We start from the raw sequence: 21,443 nt of genomic DNA, 5'->3' as shown, positions 1-21,443 counted from the left end.
CTGTCTCTACTAAAAATACAAAATTAGCCGGGCGTGGCAGTGCATGCCTGTAATCCCAGTTACTCGGGAGGCTGAGGCAGGAGAATCACTTGAACCTGGGAGGCGAAGGTTGCAGTGAGCCGAGATCTTACCATTGCACTCCAGCCTGGGCAAGAAGAGTGAAACCCTGTCTCAAAAAAAATCTTAAATCCTTTGGTATCTTTCATATCAAATGTATTTATTCATCCGAAACTTAGAAATCTTACTAGTCTCCTTTAGATGGCAGAAATCCAACTCAACAGCTAAAAGGGGTATTGGTTTAAAAAAACTAGGGTATCTTAAAACCAGAGGAAAATCAAGCAACTGGACTGAGAGAAGTGACAGCTGGAACTCGGGAATGAATGGAAGGAAATTAATGACTCCAGGACACTCTTTGAGACCTTGCACTGTAATATTGGTTCATTCTCTTGTGACAGACTGCCATCCTCTAGGGCAGGAAGTATGACTGCCACATCCGCCCACGCCTCACATTCCATAAGTTCTGCTGCTGGGAACAGAGCCCCTAGTTAGGTTGCACTGACAGCTGCAACAGTGATAGTAAATAAACTGCCAGGTATGGAACTAAATGTGGTGCTTATATTAACCCATTTAATGATTTTAGGAACCCTCTGAGGTGAATATTATTAATATGCACCTTTTACACATGAGAAAACTGAGGAATGGAGAAGTTAAAAAACACTTGACTGAAGTCACAAAGTTTGGAAGTGGCAGAGCTGGGTTTCATACCCAGGCAGTCTGGTCCCACCTAAGCTGATGATTAACCACTGTCATATTAGTTGAAAACAGTCACAGTGAGAGGACAGCAGGGTTTTGTTTGTTTGTTGGTTTGGTTTTTGGCCAGGTTAAAATATAGCAAGATAGGGTTATGGTTTTAATTTTTTGTTTATTCTTATAAAGGATAGGAGAACCGATAATGTTATAATGGGACTGTTTTTAGAGCTTTGAAAACTTGTATGAGTTTTTGTTCAAAGAGACATTGTGATATGGGCTGCCTATGTAGCATCTGTTCTGTGTGCTGTGTGGTAGAGCGAATTTTTGTGCTGGACAACAGTTGTTGTAGTGATTCTCAGTCGGGTGATTTTGCCCCCAGGAGACATTTGGCGGTATCTAGAGACATTTTTGATTGTCACAGCTTGTATGGCGGGTAGCTGCTGGTATCTAGTGGATTGAAGCCCAAGATGTTGGTGTATTTCCTACAATGTGAGACAGACTCCAATAACAAAAGAACTCCTCAGCCCAAAGTGTTAATAGTGCTGAGACTGAGAAACACTGTGTTAGATAAACTGAGCCAATTCCTTTTTTTTTTTTTTTTTTGAGAGGGAGTCTAGCTCTGTTGCCTAGGCTGGAGTGTGCAGTGGCGTGATCTTGGCTCCCAGCAACTGCCGCCTCCTTTAGTAGAGATGGGGTTTCACTGTGTTGGCCAGGCTGGTCTCGAACTCCTGACCTTGTGATCTGCCCACCTTGGCATCCCAAAGTGCTGGGATTACAAGCGTGAGCCACCGCGCCCAGCCAACTGAGCCATTTTCAAACTAAGTGTTTGTGTATGGGATAAATAGGCAAGAAATTCTCAATCCTTAGGAGAGCAAATAGGTCAGGACCAAGTCTGATGTAGTGGTCATACTCCCAAGTATGAGGAGGGGAGGATCACATTAGCCTCGGGTGCCTGGAAAGAAGAACCATATACAGAGGAAGAAGTTTACAGAATGAGCTGTAGGAAAATGGAGCAGACATACATGGCTAGTTCCAAAATTTTCCCCAAGGTTGGACTGTGTGCGTACAGGTAAAAAGGTAAGGAAACCTAATCTCCCTCTTCTCCATGCATACCTGATGATGGTTTCCTGTTAATAGAACTAATTTTAGGACAACATTTCAGCAATATTCTTGACAAATATGGGCTTCGTTCTGATTTATAACATTGGAATGTGTTGGTAAGGACTCAGGTTTATGTTAAAAGAAATAGAGCCATTATTCGTTTTAAAAGGTTATTTTGTGATATTTAGGTTTTAATTACAGCAACAGCCAATATTTATTAAATGTTTTCTGTGTGCCAGACACTAAGCTGAGTCAGTGCTTAATCTCATTTAACCCTCATAATAGGAATTTAAGATATTTACTATAATTACCTGTGTTTTACCAATCAAGAAATGAGTCCCCAGAAGGGTTAACTGCCATCCTTAAGGTCAAACAGCTAGTAAGCTAGAGTCGAATTTCTGGTTTGATTCCATAGATTAAACTCCTAAAACCAAATGGCGGTTTTCCTACTAAAAATAATTATAGTCCTTTCTCATGATATATTTTTCATCTGTAGTTGCAATTTTGATACCACTAGGTAATTTTTTGTGTATTTGGTCTCAGTTCTTGTTAGTGAGAAAATTTATATATGTTTGGATACAGTCATTCCATATATGTTGGAAAGCTTTTAAAAATTAAAGCTGTGAAATAATGCTACTTCCAAATGGTTTCTTCCAACATCTATTGAATAACTTTAGTAACCAATTCGAGATAATTATTTGGGTGTAATGATTTAGGAAAAATGTTTATCTTTTCCTTTAATATAAAAGCTTGGTATTATTAAATGTTTTACAATGTATAAGGTAATTAAGACGAAATATTAAATGTTTCCCTCTTAGCTTAATGTCACCTAATCCACTTGTGTAAAGTATTGTACAAAATCAGACCATTGAAATTCTGTGTAATAGAAATATTAATATAAAAAGAAGATAGATCTCCACCTCCCCCATTGGGGGAATATTGTTTCGAAAGGGAAGAACCATTCAGTACTTACCATATATGAATAAATTAGATTGCTTTTAACATTTTATAAGAAATTTGTGTTTCCATACATCAGACTTTGACCTCTAAAGCAAATAGCTGTTTGTATTTCCTCGTGGGAAGCTTACAGTTAGAAACATGCTGATGTTGGAGAGTAGGTAGAAGAGGGGGATGCCACAGGTGACAGGAAGTGCTAACTTTTTTCAAGCTTCTTATAATGAGAGTGAGTGGCAAGTTGTCTTTTTTTCTTAATAAAAATATTGTTTTATGTTTTGCCTTATTTACATTTGCCAGCAACGGGATCTTTGGAGAAAAACACATAGCAATTGGAGGAAAAGTACAGCAGTTGGAGGGAGGAGGATGTGGGTAGCCGTGATACCATAGTTTGCCTCCCCTTTTTTTACTCTACCTTCCAGGTTTGAACCTGGTTTCCTGGATGTTTCTGACCCCACTTCCCACTTTCGTCCTCACTGCATTATGGAAATCTTGGGCAACATTTATGCCAATGCAGTATTTTCACTTTTTTTCCTCTGCAAACCTACTAAGTTGTGATAATTGCTGGCTCCCTATTGTACCTGTTTGCTGTGTTAACTTTTAAGTTCCATACATGGTATAGTTGTGTATAGTTGATTATTCAGTCTAAGAGTTAAATAATAAGTTTGATTAATCTTAGGAGATAGAAGATATCAAAAACATTTTATGTGTGGTAAAGTTTTTTTAGATGGGTCATTAATTGATAACTTTCTTTAGGCTTTAATGGTTAAATGTGGTTTGAATACTTTCTTCTTTGTATTCCCAATAGGATTTGACTCTGCAAGAAGGAAAATATCCCTATTATTTTAAAAAAATGGTTTCTATATTTACTTATTTGAGACATCTAGTTTTGCTGTTAATTTAAATTGAGAAATATATGCCTCAAAAATTTTAAAGGAGTAACACTAACATAGATAGTAATAAAATGTAAATATTGCAAGTTATATGTCAAAATCTAATCTTTTTTCCCATCTTGCTTTATGTAACTTTTTTGATATGTGGAAAAGAGGGACAGGAGCTATAAACTCAGAGCCAAATGTGCTTTTGTTGTTCCAAATTCTCAATGCCAAAAGCATATAAACCTGCACCTGTTGATAATTATGAGCAAGCCAGCCTTTGCCAAATCCCAGGCCTCTGCTTAAAATTTTTTACTGGAACTAAACGATGTTGCCATTTTTATTTTTAGGTTTGCTGGCATGGGTAATCTCATTAAGGTGCTAACCAGGGACATAGACCACAATGCAGCACATTTTTTCTTGGACTTTGAAAGTAAGTCTCTTTAGCCCTTCACAGCTGGTGCATAATGGTAAAGGTGAAAGATGAATTATACTCACCACAGTGAAGGCCAGCCAGAATATTTGTTAATTAAACATGGGAATCAAACAAAGGTTGCATGATTTTTTCTTAATCGTAGGCAAACATCACCATCATATGTATAATTTAGTTTTTCATTTGCTAAAATCATGTTGAGTCTGTAGCCAGTGCTGTCCTTTCATTAGTCCATGAAGCAAGTAGCCTTATGATGAACATTCTAATAGTATGCTTTAGTGACTATATCAAACAATATTCGCTTGTAATCCTATAATAATTTTATTTTAAAAATCAGAATTGTGCTGCATATCTTGAATCAGTAGTCTCCGTACCTCCACAAATTATTGACAATCCAAATTTGGTTAGAAATATATGCTTTATTTAACTGCATGCAGGAAGAAAGTTTTATACTGTTTTAAGATGAGATGCAAAGGTGAGACATGGCCAAATGTATTAATATTTGGCTTTGAAATAAATTGTTGTTTCAGTGCTATACTAACAATACTACATGTAAATAATTCTTGATCAGAAATTTCTTTTTCAGAATATTAGCACTATTGGAATACTTAAAGAATTTTTCATTATAAGGCCATTAATGAAACTTGTCTTGGGAGAATTTTGAGAAGAATTAGAGCAACAGTTGTGCCATTGTGTACAGGAAAACCACATTTCACCTCTAGGTCCTACATATCAACATCTTGAGAACCCGATTTGCTGTCTGCCAGAGCACAGTCTGGGTAACCTGAAGAATGAATTCATGGCCTAATGAACATTTTCCCTGTTACTATTTTTCTTTAAGTAAACTTCAGATGTTCTTTTTTATAAAGGGATATTTTCTCTTTTCTCATTCTTGTCTTGACAGGTACCTTAACATGGGGAATCTTCTTAAAGTTTTGACATGCACAGACCTTGAGCAGGGGCCAAATTTTTTCCTTGATTTTGAAAGTGAGAAGATGATTTTATATCTATTTCTCTTTGCCTGCAGTAGACTGCGTTTGTCTTGCACTAAATGAATGTTTCCACTTTGCCATCTTTTTAACTGCTTTGCATGACTGAGCTATGAATTGTTTGAGTAAATTTCTGGTGCCTTCTAGAACTGGAAGTCCTATTTTATAGATTAAATTGTGATGATAAAATGTCTTTGAGTTTTTATAAGAGATTTCATATCTCTTAGTTGGAGATTATTTTGTAATTTGCAATCTATTCTCTAATGAAAACATTTTTATGAAAAAATTTTGTTGGAAAGGACAAGTACTACCTCAAGATTTATTAATAGAAGCAATATTTGGGGAAAACTTATATTGTAGTCAAGAAAAATCGACCAGGTTTCAGTTATTCTAGGGTACATATTTAAGTATTTCAAATATCAATCTGTTCATGAAGGCCATTCAGAGCTCAGTAATTTGGGCATAATATTAAAAGGTAAGTGTGAACCTAAATTATTTAATCTTTGCAGATAATTTGAAAAGTTAAAAAATGGAATGTATTTATTTCAGGAATTTATTTTTTCTGACTCTAAATAAAAGGAAAAATAATGGGTTCACAGACCTTTAAGTAATTTGCCTTCTGTTTGTTTTATGTTGCATGACCTATTGTAATATGGTCTAAGAGTGGCAGGTAAGTGTCATTGACCTCGGTGCATGTTGCAAAGCTTTTGCTTTTTTTGGCTGTTGATATTGCTTTAGCTTGTCTGGTTGTTAAATTGAGAAGAATTATTAAATTGGTGTTTTAGTGTGAATGATGCTATTTTAACTGATCAATAGAAAATTGTTAGGAAAGGGTGAAGAGGTATTCCTTAGGTTTTTAATCACGTGATCTCTTATATTTTTAAGTGTTAGAATGTATTTTTATATACTTAAAATTTAAGATGTTTTCTGATTTTAAAAACAAAACAAATAAATCACTTAAAATAAATCCCCAGAAAGTCACTGCCTTTTCCTCCAACTTCAGTTTAGTTTTTACAATTTTATGTAATTCATTCAATTTTATGAATCATTTTAAACCATGGAAGTTCATATGAACCCATCAATTTATAGCTATCTCCATTTTGTAGAATAATTTGTGGTCTCTGGTTATTTTCTACTTTTATTCCATTTCTTTAAAGGATCTGTTACAGTTTGGGTACTGTGTACAGGCTAGTAAAGAGTAGTAAATCAATATCAGGTCCATGGGAAATTGGGTTTCAGGGGAAATTGGGTTTTTAGGGGAAATACTATTAAATATTAGATGAATATTAGTTTTCTTGACCCTTCTCAACAATTTACCAGTGCTATGTTAAGTGCATGTTTAGCATGACTTTTAATCAGCTTGAGGATGTTGAGCAGATTGCTGACTTGAAGATATTCTTTCAGATGAGGCAACTTACATTAGAGCTGTATTTTAGTTTATTTGCATCTGTTTCAAACTTGGTCTTGTGTCTTTTTCTGCTATTCTGTCTCCCTTTTCCTCTTTGTCTCAAATTCCTTACATTTACAGAATCTTGACTTTGATAGTCAAGATCTTGTTCAAGACTTGGCACTTGATCTTTTTGTAAACCTAGCATTATGTTATGGTCAAGTGGGAAGCATGAATTTAAATGTAGTATTTAAAAGATTACTTGGTCTTGGCTTTCCAATCTATGGGAGTGTTTGGATCATTTTATGCACACACAGACACACACACAGACACACACACACACACTTTTTTTTTTTTTTATATAAGGTCTCACCCTGTCACCTAGGCTGGAGTGCAGTGGCGCAATCTTAGCTCACTGCAACCTCTGCCTACCTGGCTCAAGGGATCCTCCCACCTCAACCTCCAGAGTAGCTGGGACTACAGGCACATGCCACCAAGCCCAGCTAATTTTTCATATTTTTGGTAGAGATGGGGTTTCACCATGTTGCCCAGGCTGGTCTCAAACTCCTGAGCTCAAGTGATCCACCCACCTTGGCCTTCCAAAGTGCTGGGATTACAGGTGTGAGCTACTGCACCCAGTACATTATTATAATCTAATAATAGTGACAGGAAAAGGTAAAAATTGCAAACAACAATAATAACCAATAATGCAGAAATACATATAAAATGTTAACTGTAAAGGCAGATCTTGTTGCCTATATCAGCCAATGTAGATCTTCTGGCTTTATACTTGCTGGTATACTATAAATGAAATTTAGTGACAGCATACTGTATACCAAACTAGAGTTTACCCATTGTTATTTCTTATTTAGATTTTTAGATACATTTTCTTTTGATTCTAACATTGGCATTATCTTAATTTAATCTCTAATCCATTTGTATATTTTTCTTCTTTTTGGAAATACGCATTTGTAAAAGCTTACCTTATAAGCTACTATAGTGACCTTGGCCCATCAGATGGGTATTCTCTTAAACTGTTTTATACTGCTTTATACCAGACTCAAAATTGCCAACATAGTTATCTGCTGATTCTCAATAACTTAAAGCCACATTATTTTTGCTAGAGTAATTATTACTACATTGTTTATTTCTAGATGCACTTTAATATTCATGTCACCAGAGTAATTTAGTTTTACTGTTTTATTAATTTGATTGGTTAAGTCTATCCCAATATGTCTCTGCAGTTGGGTAACTATAGAAATAATTCATGCAGATTACCTGGCTATTTGTATCATATTATATACAAATGACATACTCTAGTGCATTTGAACCATAATTTAATGGAATCTTGTAGTTTACAAAATTAAGATTGTCTTTAAAGTAAATCATTATTCTTTTAACTTGCTCCTCTCATGACCCCTGTAACTGTTTTTCACTTCAGTTCAACATACATTTATGCCTTGCCTCCTGTATACCAGCCAGTAGGTGCTGGGGATGCAAAATAACTAAGATACAACCCATACATGCTGGGAGCTCTCAATCTAGTAGGAGAGGATAGAAACGAAAGCTCATAATTTTGTTTTGTTTTGTTTTTGAGACAGGGTCAGTCTCTGTCGCCCAGGCCGGAGTGCCGTGGCATGATCTCAGCTCACTGCAGCTTTGACCTCCCAGGCTGAAGTGACCCTTTCACCTCAGTCCCCAACAGTAGCTGGAATTACAGGTGCCCACCTGCCAGAAAACTCAGTTTTACTTAAATTATTTATTTTCAATGTGTAGCTCATGAAGATACTAACTTTAAATGGCAGTGAGTAGATTGAGAATCATCATGGAAGACCTTTTTTTTTTTGAGACGGAGTCTCTCTCCGTCACCCAAGCTGGAGTGCAATGGCATGATCTTGGCTCACTGCATCCTCCACTTCCTGGGTTCAAGCGATTCTCCTGCCTCAGCCTCCCAAGTAGCTGGGATTACAGGCATGCAGCACCACACCCAGCTAATTTTTTTATTCTTAGTAGAGATGGGGTTTCACCATGTTGGCCAGGCTGGTCTCAAACTCCTGACCTCAGGCGATCCACCTGCCTCGGCCTCCCAAAGTGCTGGGATTACAGGTGTGGGCCACCACACCTGGCCCATCATGGAAGACTTTCTGATGGTGATGTTTGAATTGGGTTTTGGAGAGTGAATTAGAATGTTTTGAACTAATATAGTAAAGGACAGTAGAAAGAAGGAACAACGTGGACAGAGACCTTAAGGCGTGAAATGTTATTCTGCATTCAGTCAAACGTTTAGTCTTGATAGAAGGATTTTTTCCTTAGAACAGATTACACCTATATGATAAGATTTTATTTTGTTTTTATTTAGTAATAGTTCAGTTAAAATATAATCCCAAAATTGCTCCATAAAATTTGGCAGCAGTTATGCTATTGACAGCATATAAAAAGCACTCAATCGAGCTAGGTGCAGTGGCTCATGGCTGTAATTCCAGCACTTCGGGAGGCTACAGCAAAAGGATCACTTGAGTCAAGGAGTTTGAGACCAGTCTGGGCAACATGGCAAGACTCTTATCATGGCAAGACTCTTATCTGTACAAAAAAAAATTTTTTTTTTAAATTAGCTGGGAATAGTGATGTGTGCCCTTGCAGTGAGCTGTGATTGCTCTACTGCACTCCACCTTGAGTAGCAGAGTGAGACTGTCTTTGGAAAAAAAAAAAAAAAAAAAAAAAAAAGCACTGAATGGGGGCCTGCATAGCCTCTTCTAGTTGCTGGAATTTCCTATTTTATAACAACAGTGTTAATTTATAGCTTATTCTAATGACAAATCTTTACCCTCAGTAACTCCTATATCTGCTAGCTCACTAAATTCTAGTTCTTGGGAGAAAAGAGACTTTTATTTAGTTTTGTGTCCTTTCCCAATCTTAGCATAGTGCTTTTTAAATGATAGAAGTTCAGTAAGTATTTTTTAAACTTGACTCACTTACCTCCAGGGAAATCAAAATAGGAGAGTAAATAGAGGTAGTCGTTTGTTAAGGGAGAAATAGAATTTATTTTCTCTGATTCTGTTATAGTGCCTTTCCATTGAGTCATGCATTTCCTCTATAGTTCTTGTGTCCTTTGTGTTACTTGTTTCCCCCTTATCATTTAGAAATATTGGGACCTACTCTAACTTATTTTTTCATTTATCTCTTGCATAGTTTCAGTTGGTTTTGCCCTGTACTTTGAAATATCTTTATTCTGGTGTCATCTTTCTTATATTTATTTTTTGAAAATGATATAGGATCCTATTTATTCAGAGATCAAAAAGCATAGTAGTCTCCTTTAATTCATGCCAGAGGCTTATTTATTTATGTCTCTGTACCCTCTCATTCATTAAAAATGTATTACAGAAAATCTAGGTATTGAGTTTACATATGTACCAGTGGTACGTACTGTACATTCTGGTCTCTGTCTTGATGTAACTTACCGAGATAGATTGCATAGGTTTATTAAATGAATTAATGTAAAATTAAAGCAGAAAGACCCCTTATCACAATTATAATTTTTATGTTGACTTTTTATTTTTTCATTTCATAGTTAATCTTTGCTTCTTTTCATATTATAACGACTTCAATTTTAGCAGTTATATTTAGTGACTCTTTTTCTACCCTCCACCCTATAGGAAATTAGTGTGAAGTTACTAAAATTTTTAATTTACCTTCAATAAGAACAATTGAAACATGCCTTAATTTCCCTTGAACAGCTTTAAAAACTAAGCTTGATGAGTGATGAATATGTCTACTCTCAGTAGTAGATACATTATTTTGCAATTTTGAATGTCCTTTTGTAAGCTGACTAAATGGTACTTTTTTTTTTTTAAATAGTAAAGCCATTTTTTTCTATGGAAAATCAAAGTGACAAGTCTTGGTTGCATTATATAGTACCGTTTTTTGAAAAAAAAAAATAAAATAAATAAAAAGCTTTGTTTTATACAGCTTTTCCCCCTTCCTAGTATTTCACCCTTTTGCATGACTTGCTTTCAGTAAAGTAGTGCTTACTTGTTTGCTATTTTCTGTTTGTCTTTGTTTCTATAGCAGTCTTCAGCAGCTTTCAAAATTATAAATGTGACTTTCCTGTGACAGTCTAAAAAATGTTTAATCATTGTGGTGCTGGGTGTTTTTCTCACCCTAAAGGGAAACTTAAATCTTCTCCTCTATTTTTAAATTTCTTGGTAGTTATTAAACCTTTACTAGTTATTAACCACTTACAAGGTCTACTTAAGTCTACTTGATAATGTTTCGTTTGTATGTTAAGTCTCAGTGTCACATTTTTATGTTAACAGCTAGTCACCACACCTAAAATACATAGTCTAGCATTTTCAAACTTCACAGATACCTTTGATATATAATAGCTAAACTATTGTCCTTTGTCATGAATTCCCACTTCATGAATTCAAACTAAATACGTGTCTACTATTGATGTTATGTCTGTAGTTTCACAATTCCATATGAAAAAGTGTAAGATTGTTGTTTTTTGCATGTAAAACATATTTTTCTCTACTGCATCTGATGTAAGTATAAAAGTTATGAAGTGTGCTTTTTTAAAAAGAGTGTATGTCTAACTATTACATTGGAAAATATGGTCTGGCTAAATGTAAAATATTTAGCAGTAAATTGTTACTGCTAAATAGCAAAGCTTGATCTATAAGAAAGCTAACCATTTAGTTGCAATATCAGTATTTGTTCCTAGTGATAATACCTTTGTAGCCTTGGATAGAGAGTCTTTTTAATTTTTCAATTGGATCCTCTTGTATAATTATTTTGTCACAGTATTTTCTTCCTAAAAAATGATTTCTGAAAAGAAATTTGAAAAATAAGGGAACAGATATGTAAATACATTCTTAAGTTGACTTTACATATGAATGTTACTTTATTGTTGCTGTAGTACTGTTTTACATATGTTGAGTTTAAAATTTGGTAATGTAATTATTGAATTTAAAAAAAAAATGTTGTATATTTTTGACTATTTGGCAGGTTTAATAGGTAGAATTGAATTATGACTTGCTCCAAGCACAAAGTAAAGTTACAGTTTTTAGGGATCTTTACTCCCAGTTTCATGTGTAAACAAAGTTTCTTTACAATGTTCTAAGTAAAGGAATAAAGAAATTGTGTATTTGTGGTGAAGTAGAAAGGAGCAGAAAAGTCTAGTTAACTAATTTTATATGATTGGTAGACAAAGATTTACCAAAAACCTTCTTGTTTGTTAAAATATTTTTAAACTTAAAGACCAGTGTGATAGTATTAAAAACGTTCTTACTTCATCTTATAAATTTGGACTGATTCCTTTTCCCTCATAAGAGAAAATTTTAGCATGGAGGAATCTGCCAGTCATTTTTCTCTAAAATACAATAATCATAATGTTTATGATTTTAAGTGCTTTATGCCTTACCTGTGGTGCTGAATGTGGCCTAGTTGGAAAGATTTGTGAAGAAATCTTCATTTCCTCTTAGAGTCCACCTTTTTTCTTAAAATATAAAAGATTTGTCCTTAGAGAAACAAATGACCAGTATTATTAAAAGCAAGATTTCTGTTAACTTGAGTCAAGCAGTGAGAAATCCAGATTTAGTCATTCATTAACATATGTTTTGCAGCTAACACCACAGGTGGTGAAAATGCCCATATGTTTGTGTCCTTGATTCTGCTTTTTATAACTGTAATTCTTCCTTCATTTTTCTCTTACTCCCGAGTGTGTAGGAACTCAGATTTTCTTTAGTATTTCAAAATTTCAGTAATAGTATTGTAGTGTAGCTTAAAGTATCTAGTTTCCAGCAGCTGAGTAATTGTGGAGCAGTTTTATAACTTGAACTCCTCTGCACAGGATTCCTGACCTTCTGTTCATCAGCAGAATAGTTCAGTGATACTCTCTTGGGTTTGTTGTTAGATATAGATATCCTCTCTTCTTTAACCTATAATATCATATGTGTTGAGACACTTTCGAAGTGATTCCTGGAAAAGGGGGTGAGCACCTAAAAACTATTAAAGTTTTTTTACTTTTTTATATCAAAACTCAGTCATTAAAAGTAAAATGAACTTTATAGGAAAATAAAAATAGTTTGTCTTAAACTATACATGAGCAACATGTTTTAGTAGGCTTTCTTTTGCATTAAAATCTGTGATTTCTGATGCATTTGCAGTGATAGTGATGAATGTAGTAGAAAAAGTGATTGTTAAAACTATCACAATTAAAAATTTTAATTATAATTCTCAGATTGGTTTAATATACCAAGTACTAATTTGGAACTTAAACTAAGTTAATAATGTTGGTGTTCCCTTGTTTTCTGTGATATCTATAAACTTCAAACTAGTCATTTAAATGTAGAACTATGGAAAAAGTATTAGTCTTTTCTTAAAAAGTTCAAAGTCAACATTAACTAGAATTAACTCATCTTTGGAAATTTGGGTTGTTAATTGCTTAGAGTTACACATGTATTTTAAAAAATTCATGTCACTGTAAATTTTCTTGTGCTTTCCTGCTGTTTAGATGCCCAGCCTACAGAGTCTGAGAAGGAAATTTATAATCAGGTGAATGTAGTATTAAAAGATGCAGAAGGCATCTTGGAGGACTTGCAATCATACAGAGGAGCTGGCCACGAAATACGAGAGGTAAAGCACATTTATGTATTTTCTAGTTAACTAAAACTTACCGTCCCACCTCTTTTTAATCTCTATTGTTTTCTAGACTTCAGAATTCTGTATTTCATATTAAGTATTATATTTGAAGGATGCTCACTTGGCATTGTTTCAGAAGTGATTGCAGTGAAATGAGCATAAAAGGAAAAACTGTATTCCATAAATAGGTAGTTTTTGTACATTAAGAAAATGTTATTTACTTTTTGGGTTGCTCTTATACCTGAAATTTGCAGTATTTATATGGTGCTTCTTAGGAGAAAGTGGAAATCATCCTTACAGTCAGTACAGCTTCCCCATGACTTTACATCACAAAGAAAATATGTAGTGTGGTCTCCCTCAACTTTCCTCTCCCAAACTGCTGAACTTTTTCAGGTTTGCATTCATCTCATTTTTTGTTTCTTTTGTTTTTCAGAAGAAGCTGTGTCCCTGCTTCTTTCCAAGACTGACTTCTTTACCTTTGTTCTTCATCCTGTTCTGAAACTTTACTCTTTTAATTATTTCTTCTCTTAATTAAATCTTCTATCTTTTTTCTTTTACTGAATTCTTCCCCGTAGCACGTCCATGTTTAGGTGTCCAGAACTACGCAGAGGAACTCCCTGTCCCCTGGGCCTTCATCTCTCCCCTTCTCATTACTGCATTTCTTGAAGCCATTGCCCGTGCTGTGTTTCTTGATTCTTCCCATCCTCTGTTTTGTTTATTATTGTCTATAACAAAGAGTGCAGAGGTCATCAAGGTCACTCTTTGGGGCATACATTCCATATCCACCTTGATTTCTCTTTTGACATTTGGGGTACTAGTGAAGGCAGAATCAAGTGCAGACACCAGAAGGTGGTGATTCAAAACATGTGTTGGTGATTGACCAAATGTTTAGGGTAAAGGAAGAGAGAGAGTTAAATGATTCCATGGTGTTTATTTTATTTTGAGACAGGGTTTAGCTCTGCCACCCTGGCTGGAGTGCAGTGGTGCAACCACAGCTCACTGCAGCCTCAACCTGCTAGTCTCAAGTGATCCTCTTGCCTCAGTCTCCCAAGTAGCTGGCACTCACCACCATGCCTGGCTAATCCCCCGACAAATAGAGGCAGGGTTTTGCCATGTTGCCCAGGCTGGTCTTGAACTCTTGGCCTCAAGTGATCCCCCCCTGCTTTGGCCTCCCAAAGTGTTGGAATTACAGGCATGAGCCACCATGCCTAGCCCTTGTTTTTATTTTACAATAGCAGATCGTAGTGTCATTAACTGAGGGAAATTCTGGTGTGAATTCTGTTTGTTGATATGCACCCTTCCTTTGTTTTTGTCTGGAATGCCCTTCCTTTCATTTTTTTCTTCAACACCCCCCCCCCCCCCCAATAATCTCCTACTTCCTCTTACTCTTTTGCCCACTTTACACAGTTTCTTTTGTGGGAACCATTCTTTTTTTTTTTGCGGGGGTGGGGGGAGGTAAACCATTACTATTGAGTGTTTATGTCTGTACCACTGTACTTCCAGCTTGAGGAAGGTAAACCTGGTTTCTTATATATTTTGTTATTATCAGCACCTAGTACATTGTAAACTTACAGCACTTAGTAAGCGGTTAGCTGTTGAACAAATAAATACAAGGGCTTTGGTCTTGGCAATGTTATTGGCTTAAGTAAAACCTTAAGATTTCAGTAACTAAGGCATAGAACCATTTCTGTGAAATTCAAGTTCTCTAAACATTTAAACGTATTTTGAAAAATCAAACATTTGTGGAAGTGAAAGTTTTAAATGATTTAGTAGGATCTTAATTAATTGGTAAATTTTTTTATGATGGTTATCAGTGCTACAAATTAGTTTAAATTGTTTATAAGTGTTAGGTCATTAAACTTCTTTAAAGCTTGTTGTTATGAAGAGAAAAATCTTACTCGCTAGAGACAAACGCTGTTCATTACCTGTTTGATTTTTTTTTTTTTGAGGCAGAGTTTTACTCTCGTCACCCAGGCTGGAGTGCAGGGGCACAATCTCGGCTCGCTGCAACCTCCACCTCCCAGGTTCAAGCAATTCTGTCTCAGCCTCCCAAGTAGCTGGGATTACAGGCGTGCACCACCATGCCCAGCTAATTTTTGTATTTTTAGTAGAGATGGGGTTTCACCATGTTGGCCAGGCTGGTCTTGAACTCCTGACCTCAGGTGATCCACCCACCTCCACCTCCCAAAGTGCTGGGATTACAGACGTGAACCACCATGCCCAGCCTTTCTTTTTTTTCTTCTTCATTTTTTTTCTTCATCTTTTTTTAAAATATAGAACTCTTAGGCTTTTTTTAATGGGGTTTCGCTCTGTTGGCCAAGTTGGTCTTGAACTCTTGGCCTCAAGCAGTCCTCCTGCCTCAGCCTCCCAAAGTGCTAGGATTATAGGTATGAGCCACTGTGCCCAGCCCGGGGTTTTTTTTTTTTTTTTAATTGCAGTACTTCCCATTGGGAGAATTATTCTGCTGCTGTGTGTGGGAAGGCTTTCTACAATAAAATAATAATAATAATAGTGTTTTCTCTAAAGTCTGTTTATAGATTTGATTGAATGCATATTAAGATTCATTTGTAATCTTCTGGAATAGAGTATAGTGGTAGAAAAGTTTATATATAGGATATATCAAAGAGACTTTCTAGGGCTGTGAAACCAGGATCTCGTAATGCTATGACCAGAGATTGAAGTTTTGCATAGGATACCATAGTCACTCAATAGTGCTGTTTTCCTGAGGAAATACAAGACATAGCCATGCATAGCTCACTCAAAAATAGTCCATGATTGGTGATGTGAGAAAGTAAGTAAGTGTCTCCAAGTTTAAAAGAAAAGAGAAAGTTTACATAGAAAAATAACATTGAAGAACACCAAAATATAAGGGAAAAGTAAAAAGCAATGGTAAGTGATACATCTTACCAGGCTTGAAACAACTTATAAAGGTACCATTGTTAAACGTTGATAAATGAAGTAATAAAAGAGAAATAGGCATTGAAATATAAAATATGTAAGCTAAAAAACTGAAAAGCTGCATTTAAATCTACTGTAGATCGGGGACAGATATGTAACTATTCAAACAGTTGAAATTTTTGTTGAGAAGTTGACGCAGGTTTAATGATACAAAGAGAAAAGATTTCTGAAGAGTAGAGAAACAAATTAAGAAAGGAAGGTACAAATAAAAGATGAATATACACCAAATATACAAATAACTGATGGTTACAACAGTCATAGGTCAATAATTAAATTCCTAATAGTGTTAATTAATAAGACTTAGAGCAGCCAACTATTCTACCCATAAAAAAGCACAGACAACAGAAAAAATGGTCAGCTATGCTAGTAAGTGCACATCACTGTGAAGAAGTTTTAGTTGGTTGGTTTGTGAAGAAACAGTAATCTCAGTCAGTGCAAGAAGTATTGTAAAATGGGTAGTCTTTTTGGAGGTTGGTTTGGAAGTATAATTTAAAAAAAAAACTATAAAATTGTTTGTGCTCTTGCACCAGGTACTTATATTTTATAAAACATTGCAAACAACTGTAATTTAAGAGGAAATGTCAGTGTAAAAACTGGTATGGCCGCCTTATTCATAGTCAAAAATGTGGAAGCAATTCACAGAGTTATTATGAAGATAAAATTAGACAATCCATGTAAACAGCATAGCACTGTGTCTGATACAAAGCTAACATAGAGTTTTCTTATTATTACTATGCTAATGATGTTGAATTATATATTAATATATTTTAGTTTAAATAATTTTTTAAACATTGTTAAATAGAATAAAATTTGATTTAAGATAGAATCTATTAAATAAACAATGCTTATTGTCTAGGATTAACCACCTAGAGGGAAATAAGTACTTTCCATTAATGTAATATGTCCATAACCGTTTTAACTTTGTTTTTGTAAATTTTAAAAAAATAAATAGCCAGGTTTGGTGGCACACACCTGTAATCCTGGCACTTTGGGAGGCCGAGATGGGTGTATCACCTGAGATCAGGGGTTCGAGACCAGCCTGATTAACATGGTAAAACCGCATCTCTACTTTAAAAAAAAAAAAAAAAAAGAGGCCAAGTGTGGTGGCGCATGCTTGTAATTCGAGCTACTTGGGAGTCTGAGACAAGAGAATCACTTGTACCTGGGTGGCGGAGGTTACAGTGAGCTGAGATTGCACCATTGCACTCCAGCCTGGGCAACAAGAGTGAAATGCCATCAAAATAAATAAATAAATAAATAAATAAATAAATAGAGAGAGAGAGAGACAGACAGAGAGACAGACTTGCTGTGTTGCCCAGACTGGTCTTGAACTCCTGGCCTCAAGTGATCCTTCTGTCTCAGCGTCCCAAAGTGCTAGGATTACAGGCGTGAGCCAGTGTGCCCAGCCAGTTTTAACATTTTTGAAAATGAGTTATACCTGCTCCGTAATAACCTCACCATTGACGTTTACTAAGTGCCCTTGTGCATGTTGGGCTATAATGGGTGTTGACCCAAAACCTTATCTAACAGTAGATTATTGTGAGAGGACAAGGAATTAGAAGTATAAGGAAGAACCATAAAATGTTTATTATAAGAGAGCAGCCAGTGTCTTCAGTTCTAAATCTAGACAAGGCAAGGCCAGGGAAATAGTTATCTCTGTCCAGTTATGAAAATGGGTGACATTTGCTAGAGCATTTTTTTATTGTGAGAATGAATTGATATTTAGAAAAGGATTTTTAGATCCTTGCAAGAAAATAGAATCGACTTCTTTAAGAGAAGAAAATAAAATTTTAACTTTTGTCTATTTGCTTTTTTGTTGTTGTTACTATTTTTAGTTTAATAGACATTTATTCCTTTAGTTGAACAATCTCTATATACAGTCAAAATGTATGGTTTAAGTTATTATTTTTTTTTTTTAGTAGAAAGGAATTTAGATCTCAAGAACTTCTGTGAACTTTCTATGAATATTCCCTGGAAATCAGTTAACCAAGCCTTTTGAATCCCATAGAGAAGATAGGAGAAAAATTAGTCCATAGAAACGAGTATTTAAATTAAAGCCAGCAAATCCAGAATTGAGAAGAATTGTGCAATTCTTTTTCTGCATTTCCTTTACACTCAAATTTACCCTGGGAGACAGTAGCCTAGTCTATGGAAAAACGTGATAAAAACAAATGCAATGCATTGTGGTGGTATGTAAATGTTGGCACATACCTGATGTTCCAGCTTTGTGGAATGATAAGGATTTTAGGGTAGTTTGAGCAGGGACAAGAAAAATAACTGCACACAACACATACGGTTAGATTGGAAACCAGGAACTTATATTGGCTTCAATTATGACTTTTCTCTGTAGCCTGTGAGTGTGGACAGAGTGGGTTGGCTCAAGATGTTTTTATTTGTAAGGCTAACTGGTCTAAGAATGATGTACATACTTCTGAATAGCCAACTATTTTCCCCGATGTGACTGAAGGGATTCATAATGGTCACAAATTAGTGTTACTGATAAGTATTTTAAAAACTTGATTAAAGTTGACTTTTTCTACCCTCATACTTGAAAGGTATTTATCTAAAGCTTACTGGCTTCCCATCCTAGCATTGATTAGTAGTTTGTAAAAGTTAAGGTTAATAATTCATATTTATATAACATTCAGTTTCACAATACACCAGTGTAAATAGCCCTACTGACTACTCTCCATTGATTTCTATAGAGCTAAGGCATTGGAACTTTTATGTGAACTTAAAATGCTACTGTGGAGACTGAGGCAGTTTTGTTTAGGTTAACCCAGATTTGTTTCATTCCTAAGAAAAGCCTCTTGCAACACGTTTATTATTCTGAGAAATGGTGGCATTTTTGGAAGCTTTTCTCTCAGAAACAGGAGTCATACAAATGGAACAATAGATTAAATTCAAAAATGTGGATTCTATTTGAGCTCATGTTTTTCTACATATGATCACGACATAGGGTTAAGGTATCCTCCTTCCACTCTACAAATGTCTAAAGCAAAACTAAACTTAAAAAGTTTGTATTTGCCAAACCCAGCCACTTGAAAGTAAACCAGCACAGTGTTGCCATCACCCCAACAAAGCTGTAAGATTAATCACATGCACCAGACAAATCTGCAGAGCTAGTTAAAGGATTTATTTTAAACCTCCTGCACCACACAGCATGTTTTAAACACTTGACATGTAACTCCAAAGTTTATCTTACTAGAAAGAAGACATACTATCACTTTAAGTTTTATGATTTGACAAAGCATTCATGAAATAATTGCAGACTGTTTTTGACAAGTAACACCTGTAAACAGACATAACTATCCAAATTGTTTATTAGATGTTAATTATACAAACATACATTAGTGGTGAAGGTGGAGCTGGAGAGTATTGTACCTTCTCCAAGCTGCATGGCAAGAACCAGACACAGTTTTGTGGAATTTAGGGACCATCCAAGCCATTGCTCTTTCAGCTGGCAGATGTCAGCCCACGCATCACCCTGTGCTTATAGACTGGTATAGTGATCTATTGGGTGTCAGGACTTCTTCTATAGTTTTATGGAATTGATCAATGAGGAAAACCTCAAAAATGTGTACGTGGAATCTTCACCAACCCAGTAAGAATTCAGGACGCGGCCCCACAGTGGTGTCCAGCTCACTCCTTAGCAATGTACTGAAGGCTTCCAGCAAACTTCAGCAGATTACCACTGTAAAGGACAGGCTACCTGTACATTGCACCCTTAGGAACTGGGCATTTTCAGCCGCCACAGTACACACGAATCCTATATATGACATAACCTTGTGTGGCCTAGTCTGCAGACTTTATTGGGCTGGGTGGGGCCAGGATCTCTGTGGAGAGAAGAGAGCTGATGGTACTGCCAGCAATGGACCATCAGTGAAAGCACACTACATCAAACTACTTCTTCCTCCATGCCTCCAGGATGGACTTGTGTGTACCCATCTTGGCTTATTTGATGGCTGCCACCAGACAGAAAGGCTTATTTACTTGTTTGCTGAATAACAAATACAAGAAACAAATTTTTACTACCTGATAGTAATCATTACCAAGTCTGGGCCTGAGGCCAAAGGATTTTTTTTCATATATATCAGCATATCAAGGTCTCTTTGAAATGTTCTTATTACTATAGAATGTGAACAAAGGATTGTTACATGTTGTAATGTCAGATTTTCTTCAATATTACAATATTTCTAGATTAATGACATAAGTAGGATTGACTTCAGGCTTCTATTGGGTTTAAGCATCATTTAAAAATATTGAATAAAACATCAATTTGAAAATGGTGCCAAGCTTGTAAAGTAAATTTCTTAACCAGTATATAGCCCATTAATTCAGTTTACAGCTAATTTGTTCAGAGCATCGTTTAGATCTGTCTGGGTTTAATTTTATTTTGCTTTCCTGATTTTTTGTTTTTTGTGTGGGTGGAGTCAGAATACTAGTGCCTTGGGAGTATCGAGACATGTCATATAACCTCTTGATAGTGTTTATAAGCAGGTCCCTGCTTTAGTTCTGAATTTCAGATGGTATGTTTAGTTTGTTTCAAGATATTAAAGTAAATCAGGTTGTTGAAAAACATGTTAACTTCTGTAAAGGAGTAGAAAAAACATCTATAGGCAAATGAAAGATAAAGACAAAAAAATGTATTTTTGGAAATAGCCCTCTCTATTCAGAAAAGATTACTTAATGATTTGAAAGACTGGGTATAGAAGAAGTCATTTATATTAAGGATCTCTAGATTATATTTTCTTCCCTTTCAGATTTGAAACTAGTTTTTTATCTTATTCAGGAAAGCCTGAGAAAAGTTGTTATGTAGAATAGGATAGGATTTTAGTTACAGAGAATAAGTGTCTGTGACCATTCTTTTTTTTTTCTTTCTTTTTTTTTTTTAAGACAGAGTCTCACTCTGTCACCCAGGCTGGAGGGCAATGGCATGATCTCGGCTCACTGCAGCCTCCACTTCCCGGGTTTAAGCGATTCTCCTGTCTCAGCCTCCTGAGTAGCTGGGATTACAGGCACACACCACCACGCCTGGCTAATTTTTGTATTTTTAGTAGAGACGGGGTTTTACCACGTTGGTCAGGCTGGTCTGGAACTCCTGACCTCGTAATCCGCCTGCCTCAGCCTCCCAAAGTGCTGGCATTACAGGCGTGAGCCACGGCGCCCAGCCGACAATTCTTAAATCACAGTTTCAGCTTGATTTAGGTTCTTAAGTCGTAGGTAGTTTTCCTAATGCTAGTTTGTACCCTGGAATTTTAATTATTGGAAATTTCTTAGCCTGTTCCCAGAGTTGGCATCTTATTGTCTTACTTTTTGAGTTTTCTTTTCTACTGCTAAAATAATTCTTTGACAAA

General features: G+C 35.6%; 1 protein-coding gene and 1 non-coding gene across 14 annotated transcripts in view; both read left to right on the top strand.

Moving 5' to 3' along the window:
* Positions 1-21,443, top strand: part of CYRIB (CYFIP related Rac1 interactor B) — a 176,736-nt gene that overhangs the window by 133,671 nt on the left and 21,622 nt on the right. For 9 of the 13 annotated variants that reach the window (XM_063669070.1, XM_054499210.2, XM_054499212.2 and 6 more), the window contains 2 exons: positions 5,018-5,100; positions 13,001-13,122. In XM_063669070.1, the coding sequence (XP_063525140.1) occupies positions 5,028-5,100; positions 13,001-13,122 (195 nt within the window). In that variant the 5' untranslated portion in view covers positions 5,018-5,027. Of the gene's footprint in view, positions 1-4,030; positions 4,114-5,017; positions 5,101-13,000; positions 13,123-21,443 lie in introns of all 13 variants that reach the window. The other 4 variants (XM_054499216.2, XM_063669074.1, XM_063669068.1 and 1 more) reach the window with 2 other exon arrangements.
* LOC129043308 (small nucleolar RNA SNORA25) lies at positions 15,740-15,866 on the top strand. Its single transcript, XR_008504400.1, has one exon. It is a non-coding gene; the product is annotated as a small nucleolar RNA SNORA25 (small nucleolar RNA).

This window comes from Pongo pygmaeus, chromosome 7 (genome assembly GCF_028885625.2).
Source record: "Pongo pygmaeus isolate AG05252 chromosome 7, NHGRI_mPonPyg2-v2.0_pri, whole genome shotgun sequence".
Classification (NCBI taxonomy): Eukaryota; Metazoa; Chordata; class Mammalia; order Primates; family Hominidae; genus Pongo; species Pongo pygmaeus.
The sequence above is the reverse complement of the archived record's forward strand: the minus strand, read 5'-3'. Positions and strand labels throughout refer to the sequence as shown.